The sequence below is a fragment of the Paramisgurnus dabryanus genome, chromosome 17, assembly GCF_030506205.2.
Source record: "Paramisgurnus dabryanus chromosome 17, PD_genome_1.1, whole genome shotgun sequence".
Lineage (NCBI taxonomy): Eukaryota > Metazoa > Chordata > Actinopteri > Cypriniformes > Cobitidae > Paramisgurnus > Paramisgurnus dabryanus.
This window is the reverse complement of record NC_133353.1, coordinates 34,183,227-34,197,354: the sequence shown is the minus strand read 5'-3', so window position 1 is coordinate 34,197,354 and position 14,128 is coordinate 34,183,227. Positions and strand designations below refer to the sequence as shown.

The 14,128-nt window shown below is 37.1% G+C and overlaps 1 protein-coding gene across 1 annotated transcript; it reads left to right on the top strand.

The window, feature by feature from the left end:
- Nucleotides 1–652: 652 nt before the first annotated feature.
- LOC135749077 (phospholipase B1, membrane-associated-like) lies at nt 653–13,477 on the top strand. Its single transcript, XM_065267470.2, has 42 exons — nt 653–798; nt 1,007–1,066; nt 1,149–1,212; nt 1,959–1,993; nt 2,392–2,443; nt 2,967–3,018; nt 3,413–3,469; nt 3,558–3,626; nt 3,896–3,960; nt 4,045–4,126; nt 4,309–4,413; nt 4,518–4,586; nt 5,240–5,302; nt 5,434–5,502; nt 5,617–5,677; nt 6,215–6,273; nt 6,374–6,447; nt 6,544–6,587; nt 7,380–7,488; nt 7,571–7,622; nt 7,701–7,781; nt 7,856–7,921; nt 8,204–8,304; nt 8,454–8,535; nt 8,848–8,952; nt 9,035–9,130; nt 9,549–9,611; nt 9,700–9,777; nt 9,856–9,916; nt 10,022–10,080; nt 10,157–10,224; nt 10,370–10,413; nt 10,518–10,617; nt 10,692–10,743; nt 11,048–11,128; nt 11,329–11,394; nt 11,515–11,609; nt 11,688–11,769; nt 12,558–12,659; nt 12,938–13,033; nt 13,121–13,195; nt 13,339–13,477. Exons 1-42 carry the CDS (start codon nt 708–710, stop codon nt 13,453–13,455), a joined length of 3,102 nt encoding a protein of 1,033 aa, XP_065123542.1. The 5' UTR covers nt 653–707; the 3' UTR covers nt 13,456–13,477.
- Nucleotides 13,478–14,128: the final 651 nt, after the last annotated feature.

Below are 14,128 nucleotides of genomic sequence, written 5' to 3'. Positions count from 1 at the left end.
GTTATAGAGCTGTTCCCCCTCCTTTTCTCATTGTGTCATATATTAATTTAGTAAGGTGTGTTATCTGTCTCCTCCGGTTATGTTATGATGTATGCTTTTGTGTCTAATGTTCAACCAAAATTGCAATAAATAAAAGATGGAGGAGCTGGACACGCAACGCAAAAAAAGTAATAATACATTTCGATTGTCCACCGCTAGGGGGAGTTGATGTTATGTTAATGATCTGTTTGCACTAAATAAAACTAGAAACACAGAATACACTTTTACTTAATGGCTTTAATTTACGTTAAATAATTTATTTTTCCTAAAAACATATTATTTAGAAAACTCTTGCAATTATTGTGCAAAAAGTGTAAAATGTTTGGACTGGGATATCTTGTTGCTTTTACAACGTTTTCACCAGCAGGTGGCGCCGATTTAGGTGTTTCGAAAGCCTCTCTTCCATCAATAATTAAAGAATAATAATAAATATGTCAGAAATTGTAATAGTTTTAAAAGTTTTCTTATTAAAATACATTGAAATGGTTTTAATTCTGAAAAGCGTTACGGGTTAGTTTTGTTTTGGTTCTGTTAATTGGGTCCACCTGGTTGCCAATTAAGTGTTGCCTATTTAAGAGACCTGAATCCTGAGTGAAGATATCTTGCGTTGAGCTCGGCTGGACCTTTATTGCCTCCTGACTGCTCAGCTGAACCAAACCGAGAAGTGAATGATTCTGTCCATCATGGGGATAGACGAGAAAAAGTTTTGTTTCTGTGCACAGATTTTGATGTTAATCCTGTTAGCATGCACTTCCTCAGGTATTTCAGTCAATTTAAAAATACTTCATTAAGTAGATTTTTCACGTCTGCTTATAAAGAGGTAAATTTCGGGCAGATGTGAGATTATGTGTAGTATACTTGCACTTTCTGTGTTTGTTTTAAGAGATAAATATTTGTATTAATGCTAAATGTGACAACGCAATTGAAGTTCACTTCTATCGGGGTGTTTTTTTTTGGTTTTCTGCAGTTCAGTCCGAATCCCTGTTTTGCCCTACATCTTCCCCCTCACCCCAAACACCGACTTCTGGTAAGGAAACAAGACTTTTGTTAACAAGACAAATATCTCAAGGTTTGATTTTTGTGCATAAGTTGTCATTTCTCTCCTACAGTTCATTCTCTGAGGCCTGCTGATGTGTCTGTGATATCTGCTTTGGTTTTGTCTGATGGGGAAAGGTAATGTATGTTCAGATATGTTAGACACATTAAACTCAATATTATTTGAAATGATGGGATAAACAGGAGACAACCTTGCCAACACAAAGCAAAAGTTTGACTTGAACCCACTTTTAAAGGTGCAGTGTGTAACTTTTAGAAGCATCTCTTGACAGAAATGCAATGTTATATACAAAACTATATTATCAGTAGTGTATAAAGACCTTTATATAATGAACCGTTATGTTTTTATTTTCTTAAGAAGTTTTTATCTACATGCACTGCGGGTCCCCTTACATGGAAGTCGCCATTTTGTGCAGACATGACTTAGTTGCCTCCGATGACATGTTTGTCCTGTGGCTATCGTAGGTTATCTATGCGTTTTGGTTAACGGTGGACTGAGCCATCGGTTGCAATTCGCAACTTCAACACTAGATGCTGCTAAAATTTACACACTGCACCTTTAAATCTGAATTCAGATCATTATCTAAATGCAATAATTGTTTAATGATTGACTAATGTTTAAGGGAAAGTAAGCTGAAGATTAATCTGTCACAAACCCACAGATGATATAAATTAATTTCTTTATTGCATATTTAATATAAGAACATTGTGTAGAATTATTCAAACAGATGCTGTGTTTTTATTCTATCACTGTGCTTAAAGCGCACACATCTCTCTTTAATGCCCGTTTATATCTATTGCAAATTTAATTCTATCTACCAAACCACAAATCAAATGAATTAATTTTTGTCTTTGTGCATTAGATCTGATGAAATTAATGCCTTGAACATGCTGTCAGGTGAGTCTTCTGCATATCACGTAGAGAAAAAACTGCATGAGCAATAATTTTTTTTAAAATCTGCATTAAACTTCTAGCAGTTGAGTAAGTCATACAGTAATTGAACTTTCACTTTTATTTACTTCAAAGATGTAAGCGTTTAATCTGAACACTTTAAAATGAAACGAAAAGTCAAGGCCGCTGAAGATGGTTTTAAATCTGAATTATATATTTCTAAGAGCTAGTAAATGGCACGATGCATTGTAATCGCAGAATATCTAGTAGTACATCGTGTACAGTGTCTTTTTATAATCTTGAAAGCATTTGTGTGAACACTTAACTAGTAAAAACTTGGTTAATTTTCCTATGCACCGATTTCTTCCGATCTAGTAAATGACATCTCTTTACTTTTGTTTTAGAAATTTTCCTCACCTTTAACCCTGATGTGCTGTCTTTTGTACCTGAGCAGAGGTAACTCGCACTAAAACATGATTTTTCTACAATTATTGTATTTACTGTGCATGTAGTATATATAAATGTTTAGTATTTATTGATTGGTTATTTTATAGCGTGGTTCGTTTGCTTTATTCTGATTACTTGGTATAGCATGGTTACCACATTCATGTGGAACAAGTGAAATGATTGACTCCTTGGTGGTTCATTGTTTTCAAATAATTCAACGGCCTGTTGTCAATCATTCCATATGTAATCGGCCCTTACAATGCCCATTTTGTTTTAATTATTTAAAGATGCCTTATTTGTTTTTGTAATCCAGTCTGCGAAAACCCAACTGAAGTTTTTTGTGTTGTAGTTTTTGTGCAATATCATCCTACATAATGTAAAGGGAATTCTGTGAAATAACTTTTGATATCTTTATTGAGTAAGATCATTTGATTTTTAATCTTTCACATCTTGATGCTCTCAAACTCCTTAGTTTGAAACTTTAACCTGTATTTCACAGACATGATCTCATATTTAACCCTTTGTGTGACAGGAGCATCATGGATCAAGCAGAGAGCATCACACAGTCCCTCAGCTCCACTCAGGTAAACAAGGGCACAAAGCGCTCAAGGATCTTTTCACAAACATGATTCCGGGCCTGAAACTCTTAAATACACTGTCAGAAATAAAGGTACGAGAAGGTGCAATAATTTTCACTGTGGCAGTACCTTTTAAAGTACTTTTGTATCTAAAAGGTGCATATTGGTACCTCAAATGTACACCGTATAACTACACTAGTCAACATTTGAAGTGGATCAAAAACGTTTATTGAAGTTGCCGCTTGGTTGTCTTAAATTGAGTACGTTCAACTAAGACAATTTTACTTGTATTGGGACCTTTATTAATGTATCCCATTGACAACTATTGTACCTTTTTCTGTGTATGGGTGTAATCCAAACATACCGCAAAATTAACTCTTGCTCTCTCGTTCTCTGACAGTGGAAGCTGCTTTTGTTTTTTGTACCGGTTGAGGAGCCGTGTGCATGTGAAGGCCAGGTCAGACTACCTTTATAGCAAACCACCTGTACTGTAGTAAATAAAAGTTCAGTTCTGACTCTCCATAAATATTAACCCCTTCCTTTAGGACGTCAGTGCAACTCTTAATGAAACTCTGATCCGAGTGGAGAATGAACTAAGCAACCTTCACCAGCAGGTGCGGATGTTCAGTATCAGTCAAACAAAAGCAATTGAGGACAGTTAAACATTTTGCAATAATAAAAAAATTATGCATGAATCTTAGTAACAAATGTAATGTTAATACTCTACAATATTGAATTGAAGTTTTAAATGTGACCATCTGTGAATTCCAGGTTAAAGTCTCCATGTAATTTGGAGCATCAGTTTTAAGTTTCATTGTTACATGACCTTACTGTCAATATAGAAAATAATTACAGCAGTATAACATCTTTCTCTCTTCTCTAGTTGACCCACACACTCGTTCATGTTGTCGTTTGGGGTCGACTGCCAACTTCAAATTCTCCTAGCCGGTGAGTTGTGAATATAAACGTTCTTTAAACCCAAACATATTTTATGGTGTTAAAGATGATTTTATGAGTTGTTTTTGATTGTAGAGTTTGTCAGTGCCAGTGTAAGGAGGAATACAGTACAAGCAGACGCAGACTGAACACACTGATCCTCATGGGTTCAGTGCAGGTAAATGCAGAAAGCTCTCAAACGTCAATTATGTGTGTGTGTGAAACATGCGCATGCATGAGACATTTAAATTGTGAAACCAACATGAATGTGACTGCATTTCTAAAACTCTTTTGGACACTTATTTGTCATTGATTCATAAGTAATGCGTTGTTGTTCAACTTTGTGCATGCATTGAACAGGAATATCTCAGTGCTGTTTTAAAGTTCCATGGTTGGTTTAGCGAACTGGAAGATTTCAGTGTGATGCTTCAATCCACCCCAGTGCATACTGATCTGTCAACTTCAGTAAGTATTGAGATCAAATATAAACCTAATCTTTCTAATGGATCTATAGTTACTGTAACTAGTACACTGTAAAGTTTATGTATTGATGAAGCTGAACTTTACAGATGAAAGCCGCTACACCTGTCTACTCACACGACGTCAGCAAACAGGCTTTACAACTGTGGCTAAATTTGGTGAGTTGAGAGAAATGCGCACAACGCTGTTCACACAAAGGGACAAATTCTTCCTATAGACGGTTTTAGCAGTTACAACACACACAAGCGGCTGTCGTGCTCCGCACGCAACTTCCTGTTTACTCCGCTAAGAATAAATGACGACTGATCTTTAAACGTAGTTTGTTTATAACAAGCAAACAACACCTAAATTACATGGGAAACCAAAACATTTGAGGCATTTGTTCAGGAGATCAGTGGTCAGACCATTAAAAAAAAAAAGAAACCGGATGTAACGTTCAGATCCAGGTGTGTATCGCGTCAGGGCATGTGTCCAATGAAACCATTTTCTATACTAAAATGTTTGCATTTTTAGAGTCCAACAGTCAACTGTATTTTTATTAGCAATTTAATAAAATCTTATTGGTTAATATTCAGTTAACAAGCTGCAGGTTTTGGTCTGGAAATGAACAAATGAACATCCCCTAGTATAAAAGTTTAGTGGTAAAGTTTCTCTCAGATGATGTGACTTATAACAGGTGTACAGTACATTAGCTTTCACGATAAGAGCTGATGTGTGACTGAGTTTACCTGAGAACCCATCTTGAGTTGTCAATCTAATCCTATCCATACAGGATGAACTAAGACTTCAATTGTAATTTTTTTTCCCTCAGTTGCAGCCAGTGACAAGCAAGACTGAGATGGAGGGGAGGGGCTACATTCCATGCCCTGCTGAGGTAATTTTGAAACATGTTTTTGTACTTCAACACGCTTGAATGTGATCTAACATCTGTAGACATAATTAAGTGTTTTCTAATTCACCCATACATGCACTTTCACTTAAACTAAACCTGTTGCTTTCACGCAGGAAAAGCCGTACTTGCGAACACAACAAAACTCACCTGAACTAAAAACAGATCTCCCCATTCTAGACACGGTGAGTCCATAATAACTGCATACATTACAGACCTTCCTGTTCATCTCAATGTGGTGCACCTCACTTTTGTAGTGTAATTCATCCACTTTTGTCTTAATGCATTTAATCTGTCAGGTGATGGGGACTGAGCTCCCCTGTAAGGACCGATCTCCGTCTCCCACTGTCCCCACCTCAGGTGACTAGAAATGTGACCCTACACACAATCTTAAAGGGGACAGAGAATGAAACCATTTTTACCTTGTCTTTGTTGCATAATGATAGTCTACCCGCATTCAAACATACAAAAAGTGCTAAACATCTCAGTCTCATAAAAAATCCTCTTTTAGAAATGTCAGCCAGAAAAAAAAACTGCTGCTTATGACATCACAGGCATCTCCCTGCCCCTCCACTTTAAATTAATTAGCTACATTTTTTTGAGTGGCAGCAAAGTCAGCCAATCAGTAATGAGTTTGCTAGTTAAGCCAGTAGGGGGAGCCAAATAGGTGCAAAACCACTTGTTTAAAATCCCCCACCCTAATAGAGCTATCTGAGAGGTTTTTCGGAAGCTTCTAAGGCATTACAGACCCAAACAAAAACATTTTTGTCTACGTCACAGAACAAGGATAAATACCCCGTTCAATCATTCTGTCACCTTTAACATGGTGTGTAACATAACAGGGAATTATGGGAAATGTGCTTTTTTTTTAACTGTAATTTGGCCTGTCTTCTGTAGTTCACTACCTGAGGCCAGCGGATATCAAAGTGGTGGCAGCGATGGGCGATTCATTGATTGTGAGAAACCTTCAGTTTTGTTTGCAAATAGAATGCTTAATGAAACTAATAGCGTTCTTGGATGAACTGCATGTTTTAAACGCTATTTTTGTACATGTAGGCAGGTAATGGGGTGGGTGCAGCAGAAAACGATCTGCTGGGTGTGATCACAGGTTACCGTGGCCTATCGTTTAGGTAAGTTGTGCTATCTACAGTGTTTAAAATCAGTTTATTTTTTTATTCAGTTTACAAGTAAAATAACTCAATTTTCCCGGCAAAAATTTCTTTAAGCATCGGTGGGGACAAGACCTTATCATCTGTGACAACTTTACCAAGTATGTACACTTGTTACTTCTGACATTGTCTTTTAAATGTTTTTAACAGCTCATAAGGGAACTACTTAATGGCACTTATTTACACCATCAGTATATTTCAAAAACAAAGTCTTCATTCTTTTTAGCCACTGCTAAACTTTGAGATCTTAAGATCATTTTTCTCAGGTTCTTTCTGAATAGTGACACCTTACTAGTGCATCATGCATGCACTTTGTATTTGCCTTATGATTAATTGTTTAAACCCAATTTTTCAGCTTTTTGAAAAAAAAGCAATGGATATTTTACTTGGAGTGCAAGTTGAGCATCTAATGTTTGTTTTCTAACTGGTCAAACCGTGACCGTAAATGTGTAAGACCTTCAGTGATATTTATACAAACCCGTTCTCACCAAGTGCATACAAATAACGTGCATTGTGATTGCGCAATAGAAACTCGAATTTGGCGTGCATATGATACGCCAGTTCTTCCTGTTCACTTGTATGGCACATCTTTTGGTGTTTTATTTATTGGTTTCTCTTCGCTTCAGGATCTAATTTAATTGACAAAACATGGAGAAACCTATATTTAAATCATGGTCGCTTGGAGTTGTGGTTGGAATCAGGGTTTGGGGTAAGATGTCATTTTGTTACAGAAAGTTGCTCTAACCCAAAACCCAAGTGACAATGGTAAAAGAACAAATAAGAAGCCAATAAACAAAATGACACAAAGATGTGACATAAGTGAACAGGAAGAGTGTTGTCTGTATGTATTTTTGTGCGAATGGACTGGTTATACAAGCCATTTTGTCCTGTAGATATTTTGAAAGAGTTTAACCCTTTGCTTGTGGGCTATTCACTGGGAGAAGGAGATGAGAATTCTGAACAAAGTTTTTTGAACCAAGCGGTAAACGAAGCCGATTCTGAGTGAGTATCTCTTTAACCAATAAAGGAGGGACTACATGAGCACTATTTATTATATAGTAAAACATTGATTAATTTGTTGCAGTGATCTGGTCAATCAAGCTCATGCTGTCATTTCAAGAATGAAATCCGACTCCGTGAGTTAATTACACTAGCACATCATAATCCATAATCTAAACCTGATCCTAATTTTATTGTCAATGTTTGTCTCTTAGCGTATTGATTTCCAGAACGATTGGAAGGTTATCACAGTCTCTCTTGGATCAGGGGATATGTGTGACTTCTGCTCTGATACTGTATGTCAACCATAATGATCCTTAATTTATCAGTTAATTGTTTTGCATTTATCTTAATCTGTATTTCTCTCCAGGTATATTATTCTCCTGATAACCTTGGAAAGCGTCTACGTGAAGCGCTGGACATATTACACAGTGAGGTGAGACTTTCGTTTTAGCTTTGTGCTTTTTCTGACGTTTGACCAGGATTGTAGAGCAGAAACTACAGAGGTGCAAGTATGCACAGCCTCCCTGGTTTTCTTAAAAACAAATCCCAGAGGATCACTGATCCTTTTCTCTCAATTTTTACAGCTCAAATGTGCATGCATCCATCCAAAACCAATCTATACGGTTATTAAATGTTTTGAGGTGGATTGATTTTTTTCTTGGAGTGATTTCTCTCTCCTGTTTCCAGTTTAAACCACATTAGTTTTCTTCTCCAGGTACCTCGTGCACTGGTCAATCTGGTGGAGCTTCAAAACATGATTCCACTGCGTCACCTGCATCAGGACCCCAGCATCGGCTGTCCCACCTGGCTGTCCAAGTGAGTTTAGTCTGGAAACGTTGTGTCTCCTGATATCTGTTTGACCCCAAAATCATTAATTTCTGAAGTTTATTCCTTTTAAAGCATTGTATCTTGATCTACTTTTGTGTTGGTTTTAAGTGTGCTATAGTTGTGTTCCTTTTTTTTAGGATGCTGTGCCCATGTGTGCTTGAACCTGAAGATGGGTCTCATGAATTCCAGAGGTTGGAGGATTTCAATAAAGCCTATAAGGTAAAATAGTAAAAGAAATGCAGTATAAGGCAAAACCTTTCATCCAGAGTTTTTTTTTTTTTTTTTTTTTGGGGGATTAACCTGTGACCATGATGTTAACTACACACTTCAGCTTTAGTACAAGTCATTTTGTTTTCTACATAGAATGTTCTTTACATTTAGGATGATTTTGTGACAGAACCTTGATGTTTAGTATTGACTAAGATCATGTCAAAGATTGAAATCAAACTTTGATGCTCCTAATCTCTTATTTAGATTAGATTTATGCATGTCTCTGAAAGCCAAACTTATGTCTTCTCTGTGTGTCTAAAGCGTGCTATGGTGCAGCTGGTTGAGTCGGGACGATATGATGCGCATGAGAACTTCACCGTGGTTTTGCAGCCATTCTTCAGAAACGTGTCTCTCCCTTTGCTGGCGGTACAAAACAAACCATCATATCCCATTTAGCACAACCTGTCCTTTCTTGATCTCTCACTTTGTCGTTATTATCTCTCTTTAGGACGGAAGGCCTGACCGTTCCGATTTCTCTCCCGACTGTTTTCATCTTGGTCAAAAAGCTCACACTTTAATGGCACAAGCTCTTTGGAACAACATGGTGAGCATATACGTTATATACAATGTTGTGCTGAAGTCTTGGGCAACTACCAGGTTTATCGTTTTATTGAAGTGCACTTTAACAATCATGTAAATTGTAAATTTTCTTCAGGTAACTCTGTATTTGGTGTTGACACCTTGGCACTAAATGCATCTTGAACCCTTAAGGAGACTGAAGTCTTTAGATCCGAATTAGGATTTTATTTAGGTTTAGGAAATCCTACAGGTTCCTGGTATTGCTCACTAAATACTTGAGCACTTTAAAAAAAAAAAAAAAAATCTAAATGTGTTAACTCTTAATGATTCATGCATACTTTGTTACAATACAAGAGACAAGATAAAACCAAAGATAAAATTAATTCCACTGTCCACCCTTTTTAAATTATGAAATGTATACTTGAATTATATTTCCCTTACAGCTGCAGCCCTTGGGTAATAAAACCATTTATACACCTGATGTCCCTTTGATGTGCCCTGATGAGGTAAGTTTACTCATAGCACATTCGTGTGTGTGTGTGTATATCTATCCATTACTGTCACATAATAACATTGTTTCATATTCTTCCACAGTCCATCCCTTTTTTAAGGACCTATCTCAATAGTTATTACACATACGAAACCCCGCCTCCCACTCCGTCACCGTCCACTGTAAGTCACACAGATGAACTTAAAATAAAAAACAATTAATTTGCAAGAAGTAAAATTGGTTTCCCACTTGTGTTACAGAACTGGGGAAGTGATTTCTACTGTGAGGACACAGCACCCTCTGAAAGTGTGCCAACATCAGGTAAGAGACTGTAAATGTCATTGTGCATGGCATGCATTCTTATTCATTAATGCATTTATTCAGAAATTGATGTATTTAAGTTTTCCAATAAATCATGTTTCTCAGTTCACAGACTGCGCCCAGGTGACATTAAAGTAGTCGCAGCTTTGGGAGATTCAATCACTGTAAGTGTGTTTGTGTATAAAGTGTGTAAGTGTCTGTCATACTGTTATTAACACGCTCTCTTTCCTTATCTGTCAGGTCGGCTTAGGTGCAAAGGCTAAAAACCTTGTGCAGTTATTCAGTGAGGAGCGAGGGGTTTCCTGGAGGTGAGAATTTAATCCCAAAACAACAGCTGGGTAATTCCAGTGTTATGGATGTGACTTATCAAATCAATGAAACGTTAAAACATTACATGGGCAGAAGATGTCAACCTTACCATGAAAATGTTTAAGTTTCTGTTTACTTTGACAGCATTGGTGGAGATGAAACATTGGAAATGGTTACCACATTGCCAAGTGAGTATTACTGTACTTGCAGTGGTTGTTGTTGGTAATATAGCCCTTGTCTTTTATCAGTTGATTTCTTTTAATACTTGTTAAATGGGTACTTGTGTCCACAGACATCCTTAAGAAGTTCAATCCAAATGTTTTCGGCTTCTCAAAGGGAACAAATGAGCAAACAAAAGGCTTCAATATGGCAGTGTCAGGAGCCCAAGCACGGTAATAGACATACACCTTGAGGAATACAGAAACTCTTCATAACATTGTCTAACTTTCTCTCTTTCCCTTAACAGCAACATACCAGAGCAAGTGAAGGATCTCATCACCGCTTTAAGCAGTAATGATGTATGTTATTTTCTGCTACTGCATACGATTGCCTTTGACCCCTGACCAGCTAAAAAGTAGCCGAAACTACACCAACTTAACCTGCTCAAACCAGTCAACAATCTAATGCTGGTCTTTTCTGTAGTGGTTAGTTTGATCCGACTCATTTTATAGTGAACACTTTGATAAATGGATCCTTTTAACTTGCAACCAAATTATACTAACCAGAAATGTATGCATGGTAATATTTAAACCCACCACACTAAAAGCAATTTCCTTTATTGATGGTTAAAATCAAATCTTATGTATTCTCATCGTCTCTCAGAAAGTGAACTTTGAAGAGGATTGGAAGCTGGTGACACTGTTTATTGGGGCAAATGACCTTTGCCTGCACTGTCATGACCCGGTAAGTGGATGTGCTTAAAGTGGCTCATCCTGCACTTGCAAATTACGTTTCGGTCAGCTTCAGTACACATGAACATCAGTAGTGAGTCCTTTAAGCAGTTAAAATGCGTTCAGATGCAAGCAAACCTGCAAAATGTAACTTATTTAAAGTTGTGCACAGAAACATTGCACTTTATGCCTATTTGCTTTTTCTTCGGTCAGGATTCTCTGTCTCCTCAGAAGTACATTGGTCACATCACTGAAAGTCTAGACATGTTATACAATGAGGTAAGCAAACCTGCGCTGGTCACATGATCACGCCTGATGTTTAGTACACAAAATACAATAGTGTTTTACCAGGTTGTATACAGTAAAGGTGAAATCCTCCTTTACTTTGTGTGTTTCCAGGTTCCTAGAGTGCTGGTTAATCTTGTGGAAATCCCTGAGCTGAAGGATGTTCGTTTGATTAATGGAGACACATTGGGATGCAGCCTCGTGCACGAGTAAATTAATTTAAAGATCAGTGTGAATTTCTGTCTGTACATCAACAGCATTGACATAACTGCATGCATGTGTGACAGGAGCATGTGTCCATGTTTTCTGGACCCGGAAGAGAAGTCTCCAGAACTGCGAGAAATTAAGAAAATCAACAGGGACTTCCAGGTCTGTAGATGGCTTGCATATAGTTGAATAATGTTGTTAAGAGTCCGTTTATACTTGATAGGACTATAAAAGTGGGTTTTTTTGCTTATCCATTGGCAGATTTTTTTGCTTAAGCACAAATTCACTTAAATTTGATTTTTGATCTAAAAAATAGGCTTATGTTCTTGGGTCATTTTGCTTAAGAAAAAGCATCTTAATTTAAGAATTTAGATATTTTACTGAAAGCAAGACAAAAATGCTGAAAAATGACTTAGTAATTTTTGTCTTGTATTCAGTAAAAATATCTAAATTCTTAAATCAAGATGTATTTTAAGCAAAATAAGTCTAGTTCTAGACAAAAACTATACGATTTAAGTGAATTTGTGCTTGAAACAAGCAAGCAAACATTTGCCAATGGGGTAAGAATTTTTCTTAAGGTTTTTTTTCTTAAACTCCTTTAAGCAAAATTCTCTCATCCCATTGGCAGATATTTTGGCTTGTTTTAAATACAAATTCACTTAAATTTGATAATTTTGGTCTAAAAACTAATTCTTGCGTCATTTTGCTCAAGAAAAGCACCTTAAGCATTTTTAGATATTTCTACTGAAAACAAGACTTTTTTTTTTTTTTTTTTTTTTGCGCAGTATGACTTTTGGTCCAGGGTCTCAAGTTCTTGTAACCCCAGTCAGGGGCAGCCCTCCGAATTTCTCATAGATGGAGCTTTACAATAACCATAGCTTTAAATTGTCTGTCAATGTGTAATGCCTTTCATGTATAGTGATCTTCAGTTATTTTTTATTTTTTGTCAGATGGAGACTGAAAGGCTGGTGTATGGGGGTCGGTATGATGGACGAGAGGACTTTGCAGTGGTGTTGCAGCCCTTCTCCAAAAACAGTGTTGCAGTGACTGAGGTTCGTGTCCTGGGCCTTGAGCTCTGTCTTTTGTTAGAGGAGCCCATGACTTGGCGCACAAACGCACATCCATACTAAATGTATTCAGTCTGCATGTACAGTAAATTTACAGGATAGAATATTCAGTATACAGAAGTGACTTGGACCTTATCAAAACCTACTGCAATTAACCACTTTGATGTCTTTGTCAATCTTGCAATAAGTGATCTACAATGTTAAATAGTCTCATTTAAGACACTTATCCAGTATGTGGACTTGACGTTAAATCTTTCTCTCAGGATGGCACACCTGACCTAAACCTCTTCTCTGTGGACTGTGCTCATTTCTCTGAACGTGCACATGCTGAAATTGCCATTGGACTCTGGAACAACATGGTGAATACACGCACGCATGCGCACACGCTTTCACAACAGCATTTCTTTTGTACTTCAACAATATTTGTCTTGTATTTTTATTTCAAGTTGGAGCCTGAGGGAAGTAAACTAACCTCCCTTAATTACACACACGACCGCAGTAAGATCCATTGTCCCACAAAGGTGAGTTCATGACCGATTAAAACCAGTTAATGCATCCAGAGGTTTTATTTGGGAAGTTAAGTCATTTAATCTTACCTTGGTGAAAGCATATTTTACTTATTCAGTGTAATTTTCCAAGTAATGATTTCTCTTTCATCCTGCAGGAGCATCCTTTCATCTTTACAACATTAAACAGTGTGAGCCGCGAATCTGGAGTATCGACCACTGCCGTCCCCAAAACAAAGGCACCCCGGCCCTTTTTTGTAAAAATAAAAGGTTAACTTAAACTTTCAAGGCTTTTGTTTACTCTTTTGGGTGGTGTTCACCTCATTTGCAACTCTATTTATCGAGTAATGTCTCACACTACAGGTTGAACAATTAAATTGTTCAGAGAATTTTGACAAATATTAACCATATTTCAACATCACTCCAGAAAGGGTTAAATGACACTCTCAAAACAGATAACCTATAGTGTCAAAGTGCAGGATGTATAAAAGTTTCTAAATTTCTGTAAAATGTGCTTGACTGGATAAAATCTGTGGTTTATTTGTAAAGAGACTTTTGAAAGCGTGGCCAGACGTATGGCCAGTGAATTTGTAAGTGATAACTGATGATGGGCCATTACATTTTTCAAAAATGTAAACCCAAGGTGGTAAAGCGAGGGGCAATGTGGGTCTGCATTTTGAAATAACTCAAGGACCAGAGTTAATTCCACTTATACCACCGTTACCGCAGGCGTTGACATTGCTCTGGTCCCCATTTTTAAAACATTTGACAGATCTGCTTTGCGTTTATCAATATTGTTATACAACTGGTTTCCACGGGTATGCAAAGACAATTTTCCAGGAAGAAATGGTGGAAGGTACCGAAGTGACCAGGTCCACAAATGACCCAATTCTGATTGGTTCTACAAAAAATCCAATCCTAGTGGACTTAGGAGTGGGGAACAAATCA